We start from the raw sequence: 16,568 nt of genomic DNA, 5'->3' as shown, positions 1-16,568 counted from the left end.
CACCTTTATGTTTGTAAGCGTGATGCTATATGACAAGTGGTCTTTGTTTAATGTAAAGTAGCTAGACCCTGACAGAGCAAAAGATGCAGAGGATCGTGTTGTGTAACACAGCTACGTTTGCATGAATGAAAGGGTCAATGTATAATTACTTTATGGATCATCTAGTAACAGGCATGTATTGCTAGCTAACGGCCACTTTTATCCAATCATTGTTGCGAGATCCACTGCATGGGAACGATGCCCCTGCTCCAGACATTCATTTCCATGATTAAAGTAGGTTGATCCGAGCTGATTTGACTGAGCTGCAGTCAAAGAGAGATTACATCACTCTGGACATAAAGCACGCTCGATGTAGCTCAACCGATGTAATCTTGTGTGAGCGTAACTCAACCAAATCAGCTCGGATCAACCTACTTTAATCATGGAAATGAATGTCTAGAGCAGGAGCATCGTCCACCTACAATAGAATGCACAAAAGTTGGGAATGCACACAAGTGGCTATTAGCTGCCAATGTATGACATAAAAGTGATCACTACGGGAAAAATACTGGTGAAAAAGGTGAAAACATGGTGATCATGGTTAAATATGGGTGATTTTGGCAATCACCAATTTGATGGGTTAAATTTGGGTGACTTTTTCACCAGCTTTTCACCAGCATCACCATTAAATCCCCAATGGTGATATGGGTGAAAAGCAGGTGACCGTATCCCCTGAAAATGATCTCATTTCACCGAGAAATCACCTTTGGTTGCCGCTGGTCATTTTTCGGTTACAGCAATCACCCAAATACAACCTAAATACCCCCACTTTAACCATTGGTGATTTAAAGAGGATTTGGGTGAATGATGGGTGAATGCTATCACCCAAATATCACCTTAATAACCTGAAAACACCCTTACGACTCTACAACTCAAAAACGCAGCGTAACTATTTTTATAGCACTAATACAATACATTTCTTATGCTCCTTGTCATTACAACCCTTCAATGAAGCTGCTGGATGCATGAATGAAGCAAGTAGCTATGTTAAAGCAAACTCCGCCAGTGACAGAAACAGTGGAATTCTCGAGATTTTGTATATGCAACATGGGCATCTAACCTTCCCAATCGCAGTATTTTGCGATCCAATACCATAGTCGTATGTGGGTTGGGCATGATGGAGGGGTGTGGGTGCTCACTGTACAAGTGTGAGTGGGGTTCGCACTGGCACAGGCTCCATAGCCCAATGGCTTACTGCTGGCACTTGTCAACTCCGGTCGACTTGACCACAGCGTACTTCCCCCTTGCATGGTCTATGGTGGTTGACTGATGGGATGGCCACCAATGTATAACCCACTCCCACTATGTATGACCTGGGGATATAATGGTTATGTACGTTGTATACTCATTATGCCCATGGGTGATTATGGTGAAAAGATGGTTGTATTTGGGGGAAAACTTGGTGATAATGATGATTCTATGGTGATCAACCGGTGATCTCGTGGGTGATTTTGAATATTTTCACCAATCCATGGGTGATTTATGGGTGATTTGATCACCAACTTTTAACCCAAAACAGCCAATTTTTTTCCCGTAGTGTGAGGGTTGCGTACCTATCATGCATTGTCCCTGAAGTCCTGACTTTTTAGCTGAGTTACCCAAAGAGGTCCTTCTGCATCTTTGGCTCTCCAGGGTCTAGCTACTTGACAATGAACAAAGACCACTCTTCATATAGCATCACGCTTACAAACATAAAGATGCCTGTATCTCCGAACTTTACAATGAAACGTGGGGTTTTTGATAGAGCAATGAGCTCGGCTTGGTCAACTACACCTTGGGTGCCAGTTTCACGATCAAGATTGTCAATCCCAGATTTCGTAATGTCGCTACCAACCAAACTGGATCTGGGGGTCGACCTCTTCGACGACGACGACCAAAAAAATATTTTTTGGGCTGTTTGCGACATTGAACGCGAAACTTGCACACAAGGTGCAGTTGGCCAAGCCGAGCACATTGCTCTATTCAAAACCCCACGTTTCATTGTAAAGTTTGGAGATACAAGCACCTTTATGTTTTACATATGATGTAAGCGTGGTGGAGTTGCTTTTTCCTAGTGGATGGTGTCGGCTGCATTAACGGAAAGATGAAGAGCTGAGTGAAACCGCACGTGGTGGTTACACAGACACGTCCTTGACAGGTTGCTACAGTACACAAATGGATGATGATGATGATTGCCTTTTGTGAAGGTAAGTAAGTAATGCGTATGGCAATAATGGTTCCATATCACATTTGCATGTAGGAGAAGGTCGAGCTGCATAAACCAATTTGTATATGTAAAAAGATACGTATACATATTGATGGGTCACTCATCCTGAAACTCAATAGAGAGATCACTTCACTTTTTCTCTTCTCAAGATCATCCCACTTCCCACTCCTCCTTATCGCATCACAAAAGCCATATACTCCTTGCATGACCGATAACCGGACCTCCTTTATTATTCCATCTTCGAAGCAATAGTATGTAATCCACAAGCTAGCAAAGTCCAAGCGTGTAATAAATAAACAATGTTTTATTTCATCTAGCTATCTTGCTACTGTACATTGCCACCATCGTCGTCTTCGTCGCCCGTCATCATTCGTACTCGTATTCGTACTCGTACTCGTCACCAGTCTCCAATCTCATCCGTCACACCAACATCCAAAAACACACAAGTTGAAAAGAATGGGATCTTGCAGGCTTCCTTTTGAATCTCGTTGTCGTCATCATTGTCATTGTTGTAGATGGGGTGATCATCGTAATCGTCGTCTCTACAAATAAGAAGGCAGGCAAGTTAGACCATTTGATACCGGAATGATGACGATTTGGTATACCGTTAGGCGATCCTCTCTAAGGAAGAAAGCAAACAAGAAGGAATTCACAAACCAAATCACCACCATACGGGCAACGTCGGGCGATCCCCTGTTCTTGAGAAAGCACTGCACGAATCACACAAGGCCGGTTCAATCCATGGTAAGGAAGGACATCACTTACGTCGAGTCCAGGCTCATAGTTGTCCTCATTCATTCTCTCCAAAGAAAGAATGATCCCCAATCCTTCCAATCATTTCACCTCATGAAAAGAAATCCTCAATGGAAAGAACGAGCCTATCACGAGAAGAGCGTGTTGGTTGCCACTGATGTCAATTCACAAGCTGTTGCAAATCCTCGTTTACCCTCAACACGGTGACCATGCTCTTCCAAAAATCCATCGTCATCGACCCATCCTCAACTCAACGCAGGCCTATAGAGCCCTGGACGCGTTCCAAGAAGCTTTTCCAACAACTGGCCACTTGATCCAAGCTGGGACTTGAACCCAAAGAGATGATGATGATGCCCCCAAGTTGCATTGCCTGACCAAAGAAACCTATTCAATTCTTTATTAGCACGCACACAATGAGCACCCTTTTCATTGTTTGCTTCATTGTACTTGCCTTTTCCATATACACAAAGACCCGTTGTTGTTGGTTACTGGAAACCGAAAACCATGGTGTAGTGTAGCTCAGCCGAAACAAAACGCCAAACCAGCCAACGTCTCGAAACCAAACTTGCTCTCTACACAAGTTGACGCGTCAATGGAGCCAATTCGGCTGCAGCATTGGACTCTGAATGTACCTGTTGACACCTAGCGTAGAGCGGGAATAGCAACGAGCAAAAGGAAGCAACGATATCGCCATGGCAACCACCAACCACCCACCACGCTCCATTCCTCAGCACTTGGACACACTCACTCCCTGACAATGCATGTTCAGAACTACATTAATACCTCACGGCCAACAAGAGCACTTTTTTATAATACATTACCTTGATCGAGATGTCGTGAATGGAATAAGGAAAGGTGGGAGAAAGAGAAGAGAAGCGTTGTCTCAAGTCGTTGAGCCACTGTCCCCCAAGTTTAAATCCCCCTACTGCTATTACACTGAGGCCACTCAATGACCCCACACACACCCATCCACCCATCGTCATCATCACCCTCACGATAGACAATAGGTACACGTAAATAAAAGAAATGATCCTCACGTATAGCAAAAGGGTGTGTGCCATTTTACACTTTACATGATAATGATGATCCAACAACAGCCATTGCCTTACTACCAGGTTAGCTCGAATGAAGAAAGTTAAATGATGGGCATGCTGGGCTGGAGCAAGACAATCGTTCGTATGCATTGAATTGGACAACAAAGGCGAATGGGAGGAAGTGGCTGCATAAAAGTGTAAGCTTATTGTAAGGTCATTACTCCATAGGCAGTGTTCAATGAGAAAGCACACATCTACAAGCGAAGTGTGCAACATGGGTCGCAAGTCAGGTAATATTGGCCAAGTATACACGTAGCCAATAACGGCAGCTGAGCAAGACGCATTGATTCTCGACATAGTACTACACATCTTGCTTCTTTTTGCCAATGTCCCGCATACATAACATGGTCTAACGGATGTTAGAAGAAGTACATAGTTTGTTGGCGTAAATGACAGATCAAGTCATGCTGTGTAACGCATTACATTGTTGCCTTTGACATTATCATGATGTTTGAGAGGGCGTAAATCGATGCACTCGTTTATTGTACTCCTTCTAATAATAGCACTAGCTTAGAAATCTAACCTACATGCATGGATGATATCCTCATTGCAACCACAAGTAACCAGGTGGGATTGCTATAGAAACGCTATGTTTCAGAATGTGATGCTTGGATAGTAAGACTTGGACAACAGGAACACCGACATAATCAAGGCACCAGCAATTTGTACGACAATCTTGTTCTTTCTCAGTTTGCTTTCTTGTTCACCCGGCAAATGCCACCACGCCATGAGCTTCAACCAAGACTCACCCATCAGCGACACTTCCAGTCATCACAGCCTATTTGGTGACACCAGCAAGGGCAAGGTGCCTTTAACGCGATCGGCAGCCGTCAAAACCAATCTGTACAAGCATCTCGACAAGCTTGAAGCATCCGTGAATGCCGATTTCGAAAAGTATGCAGCCGAGACTTTGGCAAGATCGTTCCCCGTGCGTCAAGAGAACATGTCAAGAGGAGAGGAAGTTGAAGAGAATGGATATGAAGAAGAGGAAGAGGAGGAAGCTATATTGGGTGATTTGGAGCATGTGCCCTTTGTTGGAGACACACGGCCACCTTTTGGGAGCGACAGTATCCATGGATTGTCTGATGTATCAGCGCATTCGGACCGAGAGATCCTAGGCCACCTGTTAGACAAGGAAAAGAATGATGACGATGATGAATATGCATGGGTCCCAGATCAGGACCTTGTTGATGAAAAATACAGCGTGTCACCACTCATCAATCACCCATCAGGCAACCACCATCAACACAGACCCATTTCTCCAGGTCAATATTTTGCTGCTCGTTCTTTACCTTTGGATTCATTGGATATCATGTTCAACAAGAGCTCAACAACAAATAACACTATAGAAGATCCACTCTCATTCTACTTTGTAAGTGCTTTGTGTATGCAACAAGTGGGGATCAAACCAAGTCATAACCACATTTATGATAGAAAGCATTACCATCATCCTTATCCCATCGACATTGTCATCGTAAACCATCCTATATCATTGAACCCAATCGTATCCTGTTGCAAGCGACATCCGAAACATCAGGCCATACCCAGTTGAAAATCACCAATACCAGTGACAAAGAGGAACACACATTTTCAGTTTTCTCATCAAGAGCAAAATTACGTTTTCATCCTCGAGATGGTGTAGTGTCGCCGAGATCCCATGTTGAAGTGATGATACGAGCAAGACGAAGCGCAATTCATGGTATCAGCAAACGAGGATCCAGTGAACATGCATCCGATACGATCTTGTTGTTGATGGATGATGGTCGATATACGCAACGTATTCCAGTCGATATTCGTTCTTCAGAAGATGAGAAAGGAAAACCAACGTCCACTCACAAGAAGGAGCAAGAATCAGGAAGCGAGGATGAGAAACACCCACCTTCGTGTCCATTTTGTGCCTTGGAAGATGGTTGCTTTTTACCGAAATAGCCACCTTTTGATACCCCCCATTATTTCTCTATTACATCTAATTACGCCATTTTATCTTGGGCAAATGTTCGTTTGGGAGTACGGCCAATCTTGTGTGTGAATGTGACTGGATCTTTATGAAGAGAGAGATGGAACTTGTAAAGAGGATCGGGTGTTTTGCAAGAAGAGAACAAACAAATAGTGTATGCATGTGTGTGCGCGTGAGCAGCAAGTTTGCTTTGCGTAACGTCGGAAAAGGGTGTGCATGCAGCAGTGGCAAGAAAGCACGGCCTGACAGTGGGGTGTATGTAGATGCAGCATCGGCTTTAAGAGAACAATTGTACGTATCAAAGCATTGTTTCAAGATATTTGTCATCCACCTCTCCTATTAATAATGACCTGGAGTTTAGGTCAAAAAAGGCACCAGGAGGGTATAAAAGAGGAGACCACATGAAAACGTCATCGGTAAGACTGTGACCCATTGATACTCCATTGGTCAGGTGTAGCAGCCAACCCCTCTTTTTGTTTCCCACCATGAGGGTCATAGACGCAAGCACAATACTTTTTTCCAACAACAGGTTTTCTTTTTGTATGGCGAAATTCCCCGCCAGTTGATTTGCATCTCTTCTCTTTCCGCTCTTGCTCCTTTCCTCTCTCCTCTCCTCCTCCACAACAACAACAACAACCAGGTTACTTCTATGACAGAGGCACCCCAACACGCTCCTTCAGCGTTTGATCACGACCTTGCCTTCACTCCACCCACCACGGCTGGCAATACGACCAACTTACTCGATATCCCAAGCTCAAACGGTTCTTTGAGCACCCCTCCCTCATCCTCCTCGGCAGCTTCCCTTAACGGTTCAACCACTATTGCCCAGCACATCAACTATCACATTGCTCAGTTGGATGCACATGACCAACAACAACCCCAAATGAGCTTTTCCCCCAGCAACAGCAACCAAAACGGTGACCTTATCGATCATTCCAATCAACATGTTGCCGAACGCGTGGTCGATATTTCACCCAACAAGCGCTATGGACGTCTCAACACTTTACTCGGCAAGGGGGCATTCAAAGTAGTGCATAAAGCGATTGATCATGAAGAAGGTTACGAGGTTGCATGGAACGTGTTGCAGGTATATGTTCTTTTTTTTTACCCACTGTTTTTGGATGACCGCCCCGCCACTTTTTTCAAACACTAAAAAGTGTAACGCCACAATCATAGATTGGACAACATGAGAGCACCAAAGACATCCTCCACGAGATTGAGATATTGAAATCAGTGCGACATCCCAACATCATTGCCTTCCATGATGCCTGGATTAACAAAAACGAGTTTGTGTTTGTGACCGAACTGATGACCTCGGGCACGTTGCGTGAATACATTCGCAAACTCAGCTTGCCAAATCCAAAGATTGTCAAACGATGGAGTCGTCAAATTCTTAAGGGCCTTGCTTATTTGCACTCGCATAATCCACCCATCATTCACAGAGACATCAAATGTGATAACATCTTCATCAATGGCGCACACAATGAGATCAAAATCGGTGATATGGGGACGGCAGAGAATATGCTCGTCGGCAACAAAAAGTACACGCTCATCGGCACACCCGAATTCATGGCTCCCGAGATGTATGAGGAACGTGGCTATTCGGTCAAGGTTGATATTTATGCGTTCGGCATGTGCTTGTTGGAAATGGTCACTGGTGAATACCCTTATGCCGAATGCACCAATGCTGCTCAAGTGTACAAAAAAGTATCACAGGTAAAATGCTATATCCTTGTTTCTTGCATTTGCACCTTCTCACAGGATGAGCTATAGCACATCAAACCAGAGTCTCTCAATAAGGTGCCAAATCAACAAGTGCTCGATGTCATCAATAGTTGCTTAGCGGAAAATGAGAATGAAAGGTAATGCGAGTGGTGCTTGAAGAATGGGATATGGATAGTGTTGGTAGTTGCTTTCATATTAACACGTATGATGGATATAGATTATCTGCACAAGAATTGCTCGAATGCTCATTTTTGGCCGTTGAACCTGATGTTCAGCTTTTAGCCACTGATCCATCACATAAGCTGCTTACCCTCCAAGTTGTGTTTAAAGGCTCTGATAAAGTATCGGTTAAATTTGAATTCAATGTGGTAATGTGTCATGCCTTGTTGATTCGGATAGCAATGATCACGGCTGATGTTTTCTTGATATTAGGAGAAAGACACAGCGGAGGAAGTGGTTGCGGAAATGGTAAGATGGATGTTTGCAAATAGCGTTTGGCGTATACTGACATGGGATATGGACATGATAGATTGAAGAGCAAGTATTGCCTGAGCGATACCAGCATTGGATTACGGGCGAGCTCAACAGGATATTACGTGACATTGGCAAGGAGGAAGCCGAAGCTGACAATAGCCTTGGCGATGTTAGCGGCACACGTGCTGTATGGCGTCGTGACAATGACACCCAAAATGAATTGGACCGTGCACGACAAGAATTGAACATGATGTCTGAAAGGGCTCGTGAAGCTGAACGAAGGAGAGAGATGCTTGAGAAGCAAATGAGCCAAGCTGAAGAAAGGTTAAATGAAGCCGAGCAAGAGCTTGAGCGTCTTGCGAATAAGCCAAGGTAGCACTTTTCATTCCTGTAACCATGCAACCGTTTCCTCACACATCGATAGACCTAATGAAGACGTTGAGACTGGAGATGATGAAAGGTTATCACCAAGCAATGGTGATCAACAAGAGGCACCGTTGGTGAGCGCTAGATGTACGTATCGTATAGCACAAAGATGGTTGTTGTCATGGTTACTGATCCATATTTTTAGGCTTTACGGATGAGGATAGCATCGATGATTTTGTTCGAGAAACGGCAATAGCTACCAATCGTGGAGCTGATAAGGCGGATGCATGGGCTGCCAAGTTGAAGGATCAAGACATTATGACTGTGGGTGACCTTCGTGGACTTTTGGATGAGGATTGGTTAGCCATTGGCTTGACAGTGTTTGCATCGAGAGCCTTGAAGAATATGCTTCGCAACAATGAAAAGAAATCGAAAAGCCCCGATGTAATACCCAAGGCGGAGGAACATTGAGTCATTCCGGCTTGTCTTTTTGTATCTCTTAGACACCCACCCCCAAAAAAATGAACCATTGGATATACCCCACCATTCTCTATTACTTTTGCATGGATAATTATTTGGATGTCATATCTAGTATCATGCAGCAACAAACATTCCTTTATTGATATATAAAAAAGATCACTCGACAACTACGTACACATGCTGTTGTACACTGTTGCTCACATGATGTGCCTGCATATGCGTCATCCTTTCTTTTCTCCTTTCCTGTTTCTTGTTTGCCCCACCTTTTGTAGAAAAAACCATTCTTTACTTCTTTTTCCAACACATGCCTTCTTTTTTTACCCCGTCATCCAAAGCTTCAGCACCTTCTTATGAAGCCTTGAGTAGTGACGATAATAGTTACCCTTCTTCCGGACCTGCAGCTGAGATACCACCACCTCCACCTTATACGAGCTACGCAGCACCACCACCACAACAACAACAACTACCACCACAACAACCACACCAATACCAGTATGCACCTCCATCACCCCCATTGCGACCAACAACAGTACCACCCGTAACAGCGTATGGTGCTGTACCAGGCCCCACGCTAAATAACTTGATATCACTCCGAGACGAGCCTGGTTTTGTACAATGCCCTCATTGTGGTCACCATGTCGAAACAGTAACCGAGCATCAGAATGGCAGTGCATCTGTATTTAGTGCCGTTGTCCTCTTTCTTTTTGGGTGTCATTCGGGTGGTTGTCTCATTCCGTTTTGTCTTCCAATGTGCCAAGACGTGGCCCATGCTTGTCCCGCTTGTCAAATGCCTATTGCCACCTTTTCACGGCTTTCTCAGCATGCGGTTTTAGAATGAGGATTAGAGCATCATTATTTATGGCATGTGTATGAGTGTTCATCATAACAATTATATTGCGCTTGGTCCTATTCATCTTTTACATGACATGAATTATATACAATTTGGTGTGTTAGAGATAGTATCATTACCGGGAGTGCCTTTTGCTTGTTTTCAGGTGATTTCTTTGAGCTGATAGATTGATGGGAGGGTCTAAAAGAGAGCCTTTGTAGGTTGCATAAATCGGGCTCTGAGATAGAAAAGGTCATCCAACAATGGCATCGCTCGAATCACTTGCTGTGCTAAAGTTCTAGGAAATAAGACGTCGTTTGATGATGACTGTGTAAGGGTTCATTTGATAGGGGGGTTGCCAAGAGAACATCGGTTGCCAAGACACATGTCAGTAAGGTTTTCATAACAACATCCAGGAACGCATCCACGTATTTGCAACAGGAATTTGTTTCAGGCATCAGGTTTCAGATAGCTCTATAAAGTGAATCACTACATACTTTCAGGGTCAGGTACCACCATCACCATGTTATCAAGAATGGGTGCTGTGTCTCTGGCGCCTTTGCTTTCGTAATTAGTTGTAAAAAGTGACATGTACATCGCAGCACCGATCAATCATTCCCTTGCAGGAGGATCTTGGAAAAAATCTGAATGCCGTTCTATATATGAAGAGGATGCTGAGCAGCAGTGTAGCATGGTTACCATACCTCCATAGAATCATCCCCGAGAGCAGCAAGCGAATTTGCTTGATAAGTAAAACACGTATGATGTGAACAATCACTTTCCTTGTTGTTTATGCTTTGATTGAATGCCCTTGTAACCACGTTGCTATAGAATTGAAAGGTGATAGCTACTTTGCTGATTGTGCAACCCTATCCTATCATGCAATCTCAAGCTCACACATTGTTGTGGTATGTAGATTATCCCACTCTGTTATTAATTGAATGGATACGGTCACTATTTGTATCAACATGGTCTGTTATGCAATGCGAGTGGGCAAACGATGCATATGATTTCGTCCTTAGCAGAGATGTAAAGTTATTTGAGTGACTTGGTATTATACGTATCATCTGATAAGCACTGGCCAAGAGTGGCCAACATAGTTGAGCCTCTCTAAAAATATGATGGCGGTATGCAAAATGATGCATGCAACAAATATGAATTCTGTGGCTGATCCTTTTTGTGCATGTCATAGATGGAAAGAGGAAGGAAAAAAGAACACATTGCATGATGATAATATTCCTTCTCCCATCCGTAGCCATGAGAAGGAAGCCACTGGAAAAGCAAAAGACAAGGGATGAATAGGGGTGAAGGGGGGGGTGATACAGTGTATTCAACAATAAACAATAGGATCGGCTGACAGGACATGAAATGGACGCACAAAATATGGCTGCTCTTGCCTGATTCAGTGAAATTGCTTGTGCTGTCATTTCGGAGACAAAGCCAAGGGTAATCGGATCGTGAGCCATTTTTCCGAGAAACCTGCCTGATCACACACTTTTTTTTACTCAAGAAGGGAGCTGGGGGCTGGTTTACTAGAAGAAGGCAGCAGGAGACCAAAATGTCATCAATAAAAAGGAGTCGATATAGAGCATAGACAAAATGAAAGGAGGATGCGTGATTTCTCAACTTGCAGTTTGCCTGTTTTCATTTCAAGCACTCACTCTCATTTGTGTAATAAAGTCGCATGGAAACACGAGCATTTACACAAATATTATTGAACTTCAGCTACTACACCACATTCACGTTCTTCTTCCCACCTATTCTTTACTACTCTTTTAATGTCTAATCCCATTGGCGACTCTGCCGACTACTTTATTCAAAGAAACCAATTACTGCAACAACAGCAGCAGCAACAACAACAACAACAAGGTGGTAGTTCACCAGACGTACTCCAAGGGAGACGGCATGAAGGTGTCGACGCTCCATTGTCCGATGATCCTCGAAAGAAAGCATCCACCAATGCACGTTTAGCGAATCCCACACGTCGCATTCAGTCTTCTACGAATCCGGCTTTTGACGCTCGACATCAATGGCAACGAGTTATGGAGAAGTTGGCCATGGGACAAGGTGGCAGTGGTGGTGGTGGTGGCAGTGGAGAGCATTCGACGAGTACAACGCCTACGCATTCTGATATCCAACGGCATTCACATCCTAATCGACGATACCTTTCGCATCATTATTCACTATCACAGCATCCACAACGCCACAGCTCTTATCGATATCATGATGATTCTGAATCGGATGAAAATAATTCATATGAAATGCAACCGACTCGAGATGCATATACCGAACCCGATGAAGACGATGATGCATTGCCTTCGCCCACCGATTTAGAAAGAGAACGCCAAGCATCTTTACCACCCGAAGGAGAACCTAGTTACTTTGCTCATCCATTTCAACTACAACCCTCGGTGGACACTGAACAAGAAACGGTCCAACCACCTAGTAGACATGATGAGCAAGAAGAAGAGGAGGAGGGAGCACAAGAAGAACAAGAGGAACAAGCGGGTCCATCCCATCAAGAACCAACAAGACCCGAGCAAGCCCACGTACCTGGTCATCATGCGCGTATGCAATGGTCAAAGACGCTCGACAAGATTCGCCTCATTTCAAACATTCAACATTTGCCATCAAAACCATCGCCACCAGCACCACATGAGCCATCCAATTCTCTCGCTCCATACTTTCAACCAGCATTTGAAGCGCCTTTCATTGCATTATCTCGAGATGAACATGGTAGAAAGCTAGTAAGTAAAGGGAAAAAGAATCGAGAATGATGATGGAAGGGATCTCAAACATGTGTATGATATAGCCTCCCATTTTGCTTCAATGTTTGAATGTAAGTATATATATAGATCCAATATCAACATTGGACTAATAATATACCTTTAGGTGAATATCACCGATTCAGAGCTTGTGAACTATTATGGCATCAAACAGCATTTGTTTCGTGTTGAATTGCAGTATGGCGATATCAAATGGGTGATCAAAAAGACCATTGGTGATTTTGTGGCTCTCCATGTCAGTCTCAAAGTGAAGGCCCCATTGACCGACCATGTCCCTGCACCACCCAGTTTCCCGAATCAGCTCCAGAACTTTATTCAGTCAGCACGTACAACCATGGGCATCGATGATGAGGAACGCGATACCGAGAAGGAACGCAAACAAGCATTAGCGCGTCGTAAGGCACTCACACGATACCTCCGCGAATTGTTGAAACGTAGTCATATCATGGTCAGCTATGACATTTGCGAATTCTTGGAAATCTCAGCAATCAGTATCGTCCAGGACATGGGATGGAAGGGCAAGGAAGGTTATCTTGAGAATCGGGTCAACTTTGTTGATACACGTGTATGCCACATGTTCAGACGCTATGCATGGAAGAAGGAATGGGTTATCTTGCGTGATTCGTAAGTAGTTCTCGTATACATACATCTATATATGCGTATGCTGAATGATTGGCTACTAGGTACATTGCATTCTGCGAAGATGTGGCATCAACATCCCCGACCGACGTGTTCATGTTTGACAAGAGCTTGTATGTGTTTGCTCGAGAACCAGGCCTCTTTAGTGGCTATCACGATCATATCACCATGGAGAACAATTTCCGCCGATTTACTATCCGAGGAAGCAAACGCCAAGTGGGCGAATGGATGGAGAGTATCAAAAAGGTACAACAAGAGAGTCCATGGGTAAAGAACCATCGCTTTGGATCCTTCGCACCTATCCGTCATCATGCAAAGGTCAAATGGTTCATTGATGGTGAAGGTACGGGTTTACTATCATTACCATTTTCCAAATCAACTCATTGAGCTTTTTTATTAGACCATTTCAATGCTGTGGCTGAAGCTATTCTTTCAGCAAGATCTGAAATCTACATTGCGGATTGGTGGTTGTCTCCGGAATTGGTATGTGTTTATCTACACAAGCTCACTTTGGGATCATGTCAATTTACATTTAATCCATGTTTTAGTACCTTCGACGACCACCTGCAGAGAACGAGGACTTCCGAATTGATCGACTACTACAACGCAAAGCTGAGGAAGGTGTCATGATTTACATTATCGTATACAAGGAAGTGGAGGCTGCCTTGACAATTGACTCGGCACATACAAAGAAATGGCTACAAAAACTGCATCCCAATATCTTGGGTAAGTAAAAAAACCAGCAATCCACTTTCATTATGCTAACATCTCAAGTAGTGCAACGCCATCCCGATCATCGCAATGTAAACAATGTTGTACTATTTTGGTCACACCATGAGGTAACACAAATTGGCAAGTCGTTTGCATGAATTTTCTTTGTTAACTTGCTTTTTTAGAAAATGGTCATTGTTGACAATAGATTGGCCTTTATTGGTGGTCTAGATTTGTGTTACGGGTAACTTGAATGAGGATACCACCTATGAACTTTTATGCTTACATGGATTTGTAGCCGATGGGATACACATCAACACCGATTGGCCGACGTCCCAGTCCCCGGAAACGAGCACATTATGGTGCCAGGTCAAGATTACTCTAATCCACGTGTCAAGGATTTTGCGAATGGTAATACTGGATTATTTGGGAGAACAATACCAGCCACTCACCATCAAGTTGATAGTTGAACAATGGGACACTACCTTAGTGGATCGCAATGTTATACCCCGCATGCCATGGCATGATTGTACGATTGGTGTGGTTAGTATCTTGGCAATGCATAGGGTGGATCGTGGGCGTGACTAATGGATTACTCAATAGGTTGGTCCAATCGCCCGAGATATTGCACGACATTTCATCCAACGGTGGAACTATCTCAAAGCAAGCAAAGGCATGCATCGTCCCAATTTACCATTTTTGATGCCCAAGGGTGAATACGTCGCTGCACGTGATGAGTCCAAGTTCAAGGGTACATGTCGAGTACAGCTTTTACGTAGTTCAGCAGAATGGAGCTCCGGCATTGAACGAGAGCACTCTATCTACAACGCCTATATGGAATGTATCACCAAAGCAAAGCATTATATATACATTGAAAATCAATTCTTCAGTAAGTTGGTAAAGCTCCTTGAAAATCTTTATTTTAACGAATCATTATCCACACTACCCTAGTCAGCACAACCACGGATGACAAGTTGTTGCGCAACAAGATTGGTCAGGCCATGCTAGAGCGTATCAAGCGTGCACACAAGAATGGTGAAAAGTTCAAGATCTTTATTTTGATCCCCTTGATTCCTGCCTTTGAAGGTGATTTGGCTACGAGTGAAGCATCTTCTGCAAGGTAAACATGTGGGATGTCTTTCATGCTTTTTTTCTGATCCAAGTGGATGTAGATCGGTGATGCATTTTGAATACATTTCTATATCCCGTGGTGGCAATTCCATCATTGAAAAGCTGCAAGAAGCAGGCATCAACCCATCCGACTATATTGGCTGGTACAGTCTTCGTACTTGGGACAAGATCAACCCCAACAGGCCACCACCACCACGTACCACCACCAACAATAATGCAAGCAAGGTCGATAGCGGTGCTGAACTTCACGATGACAATGGTAGCAAGTCCACCTCACCTCCTAACTCGGCAAGATCTTTTGGTCACAGCAATTCGCCCATCACTGAAGGCTCTTCATTTACTCTATCCGAGGATGAGAAGGACCAATTTGTGAGTGAATTGATCTATATCCATGACAAGCTGATGATTGTGGATGATCGATTGGTTATCATTGGATCAGGTATGTTTGGGTGAGAAGTAAAGCAAACCATGGGGTTACCTAACATTGCTTCTTCAATTTACATAGCCAATGTGAATGATCGGTAAAGTTCAAAAGGATACGCATATCGAATGAAGGCACTTACGTGTTGTATTAATAGGTCCATGCTTGGCAATCGTGATTCCGAAGTTGCCATGTTGATTGATGATACGGATATGGTTCCTACGTATATGGATGGAAAAGAGGTAAGTGTTGTTTTAAGGAGGAAGGGGGGGAAGAGAAGCCGTGTTATTGACTATGGGTATAGGTCAAGGCCTCCAAGTTCGCTCATTCATTACGAATGCAATTATGGAAGGAACATTTGGGTCTACTAGAATTCGATGACTGGCCTAGTCTTATCAGCAGTGCTAGCAAGCCTGAGGGAGAACGACCTGATGGCGGCAGTCTCAATACCAGCTATCCACGTCGTCCTACGGACATGTCATCCGCTCGATCCAGTGAAGATATTATTCGTGATATTGAAGCGCATCCACCAGACCAAGTATTGGATGGTGCAAGACGATCAAAGCAACCTGATTTCAAAAAGGAAGAACAAGCGCTGCAGGCAGCAAGAGCATTGGATCCCTTGGCTGATCATTGCTACCACAATATTTGGCGAAAGACAGCTGAAACCAATACCCAAATATACCGCCAATTGTTCCGATGTGTCCCTGATGACACGGTACACACCTTTGAACAGCATCGTCAATTTGTGCCCAACGGATCACCACACGCCCACATTGCTGATCCAAAGTTATCGACTCAAGAAATTGCTCATGCACTATCCAAGATCCATGGTCATCTCGTATCATTCCCTACAGACTACCTAAAGAATGAAAACATGCTTGGCTCTGCAGTGCGTGAAGCAGTGGTTCCCATGGTCCTTTTTACATAATAATAAAGTATTTGATTTCAAAAGAG

The 16,568-nt window shown here is 43.8% G+C and overlaps 4 protein-coding genes across 4 annotated transcripts; all 4 read left to right on the top strand.

The window, feature by feature from the left end:
- Positions 1-4,819: 4,819 nt before the first annotated feature.
- Positions 4,820-6,021, top strand: O0I10_004378 (uncharacterized protein; the record flags this gene model as incomplete). The annotated part of the gene is made up of 2 exons (XM_058484437.1): positions 4,820-5,464; positions 5,527-6,021. 2 exons carry the CDS (start codon positions 4,820-4,822, stop codon positions 6,019-6,021), a joined length of 1,140 nt encoding a protein of 379 aa, XP_058344698.1.
- Positions 6,022-6,698: 677 nt separating this feature from the next.
- O0I10_004377 (uncharacterized protein) lies at positions 6,699-9,085 on the top strand (the record flags this gene model as incomplete). Its single annotated transcript, XM_058484436.1, has 8 exons — positions 6,699-7,136; positions 7,226-7,765; positions 7,823-7,911; positions 7,992-8,142; positions 8,207-8,242; positions 8,304-8,620; positions 8,673-8,761; positions 8,820-9,085. 8 exons carry the CDS (start codon positions 6,699-6,701, stop codon positions 9,083-9,085), a joined length of 1,926 nt encoding a protein of 641 aa, XP_058344697.1.
- A 313-nt stretch (positions 9,086-9,398) lies between these two features.
- O0I10_004376 (uncharacterized protein) lies at positions 9,399-9,932 on the top strand (the record flags this gene model as incomplete). Its single annotated transcript, XM_058484435.1, has 1 exon — positions 9,399-9,932. The coding sequence occupies one exon, from the start codon at positions 9,399-9,401 to the stop codon at positions 9,930-9,932; it is 534 nt and encodes a 177-aa protein (XP_058344696.1).
- A 1,769-nt stretch (positions 9,933-11,701) lies between these two features.
- Positions 11,702-16,542, top strand: O0I10_004375 (uncharacterized protein; the record flags this gene model as incomplete). The annotated part of the gene is made up of 16 exons (XM_058484434.1): positions 11,702-12,670; positions 12,736-12,762; positions 12,816-13,333; positions 13,393-13,691; positions 13,749-13,831; positions 13,897-14,074; positions 14,126-14,187; positions 14,245-14,303; positions 14,358-14,470; positions 14,526-14,602; positions 14,663-14,948; positions 15,011-15,179; positions 15,232-15,629; positions 15,696-15,711; positions 15,769-15,853; positions 15,916-16,542. The coding sequence occupies 16 exons, from the start codon at positions 11,702-11,704 to the stop codon at positions 16,540-16,542; spliced, it is 3,966 nt and encodes a 1,321-aa protein (XP_058344695.1).
- Between the last annotated feature and the right edge of the window lie 26 nt (positions 16,543-16,568).

The sequence above is a fragment of the Lichtheimia ornata genome (genome assembly GCF_029851405.1).
Source record: "Lichtheimia ornata isolate CBS 291.66 chromosome Unknown scaffold00016, whole genome shotgun sequence".
Lineage (NCBI taxonomy): Eukaryota > Fungi > Mucoromycota > Mucoromycetes > Mucorales > Lichtheimiaceae > Lichtheimia > Lichtheimia ornata.
This window is presented reverse-complemented; position numbering and strand designations above follow the sequence as displayed.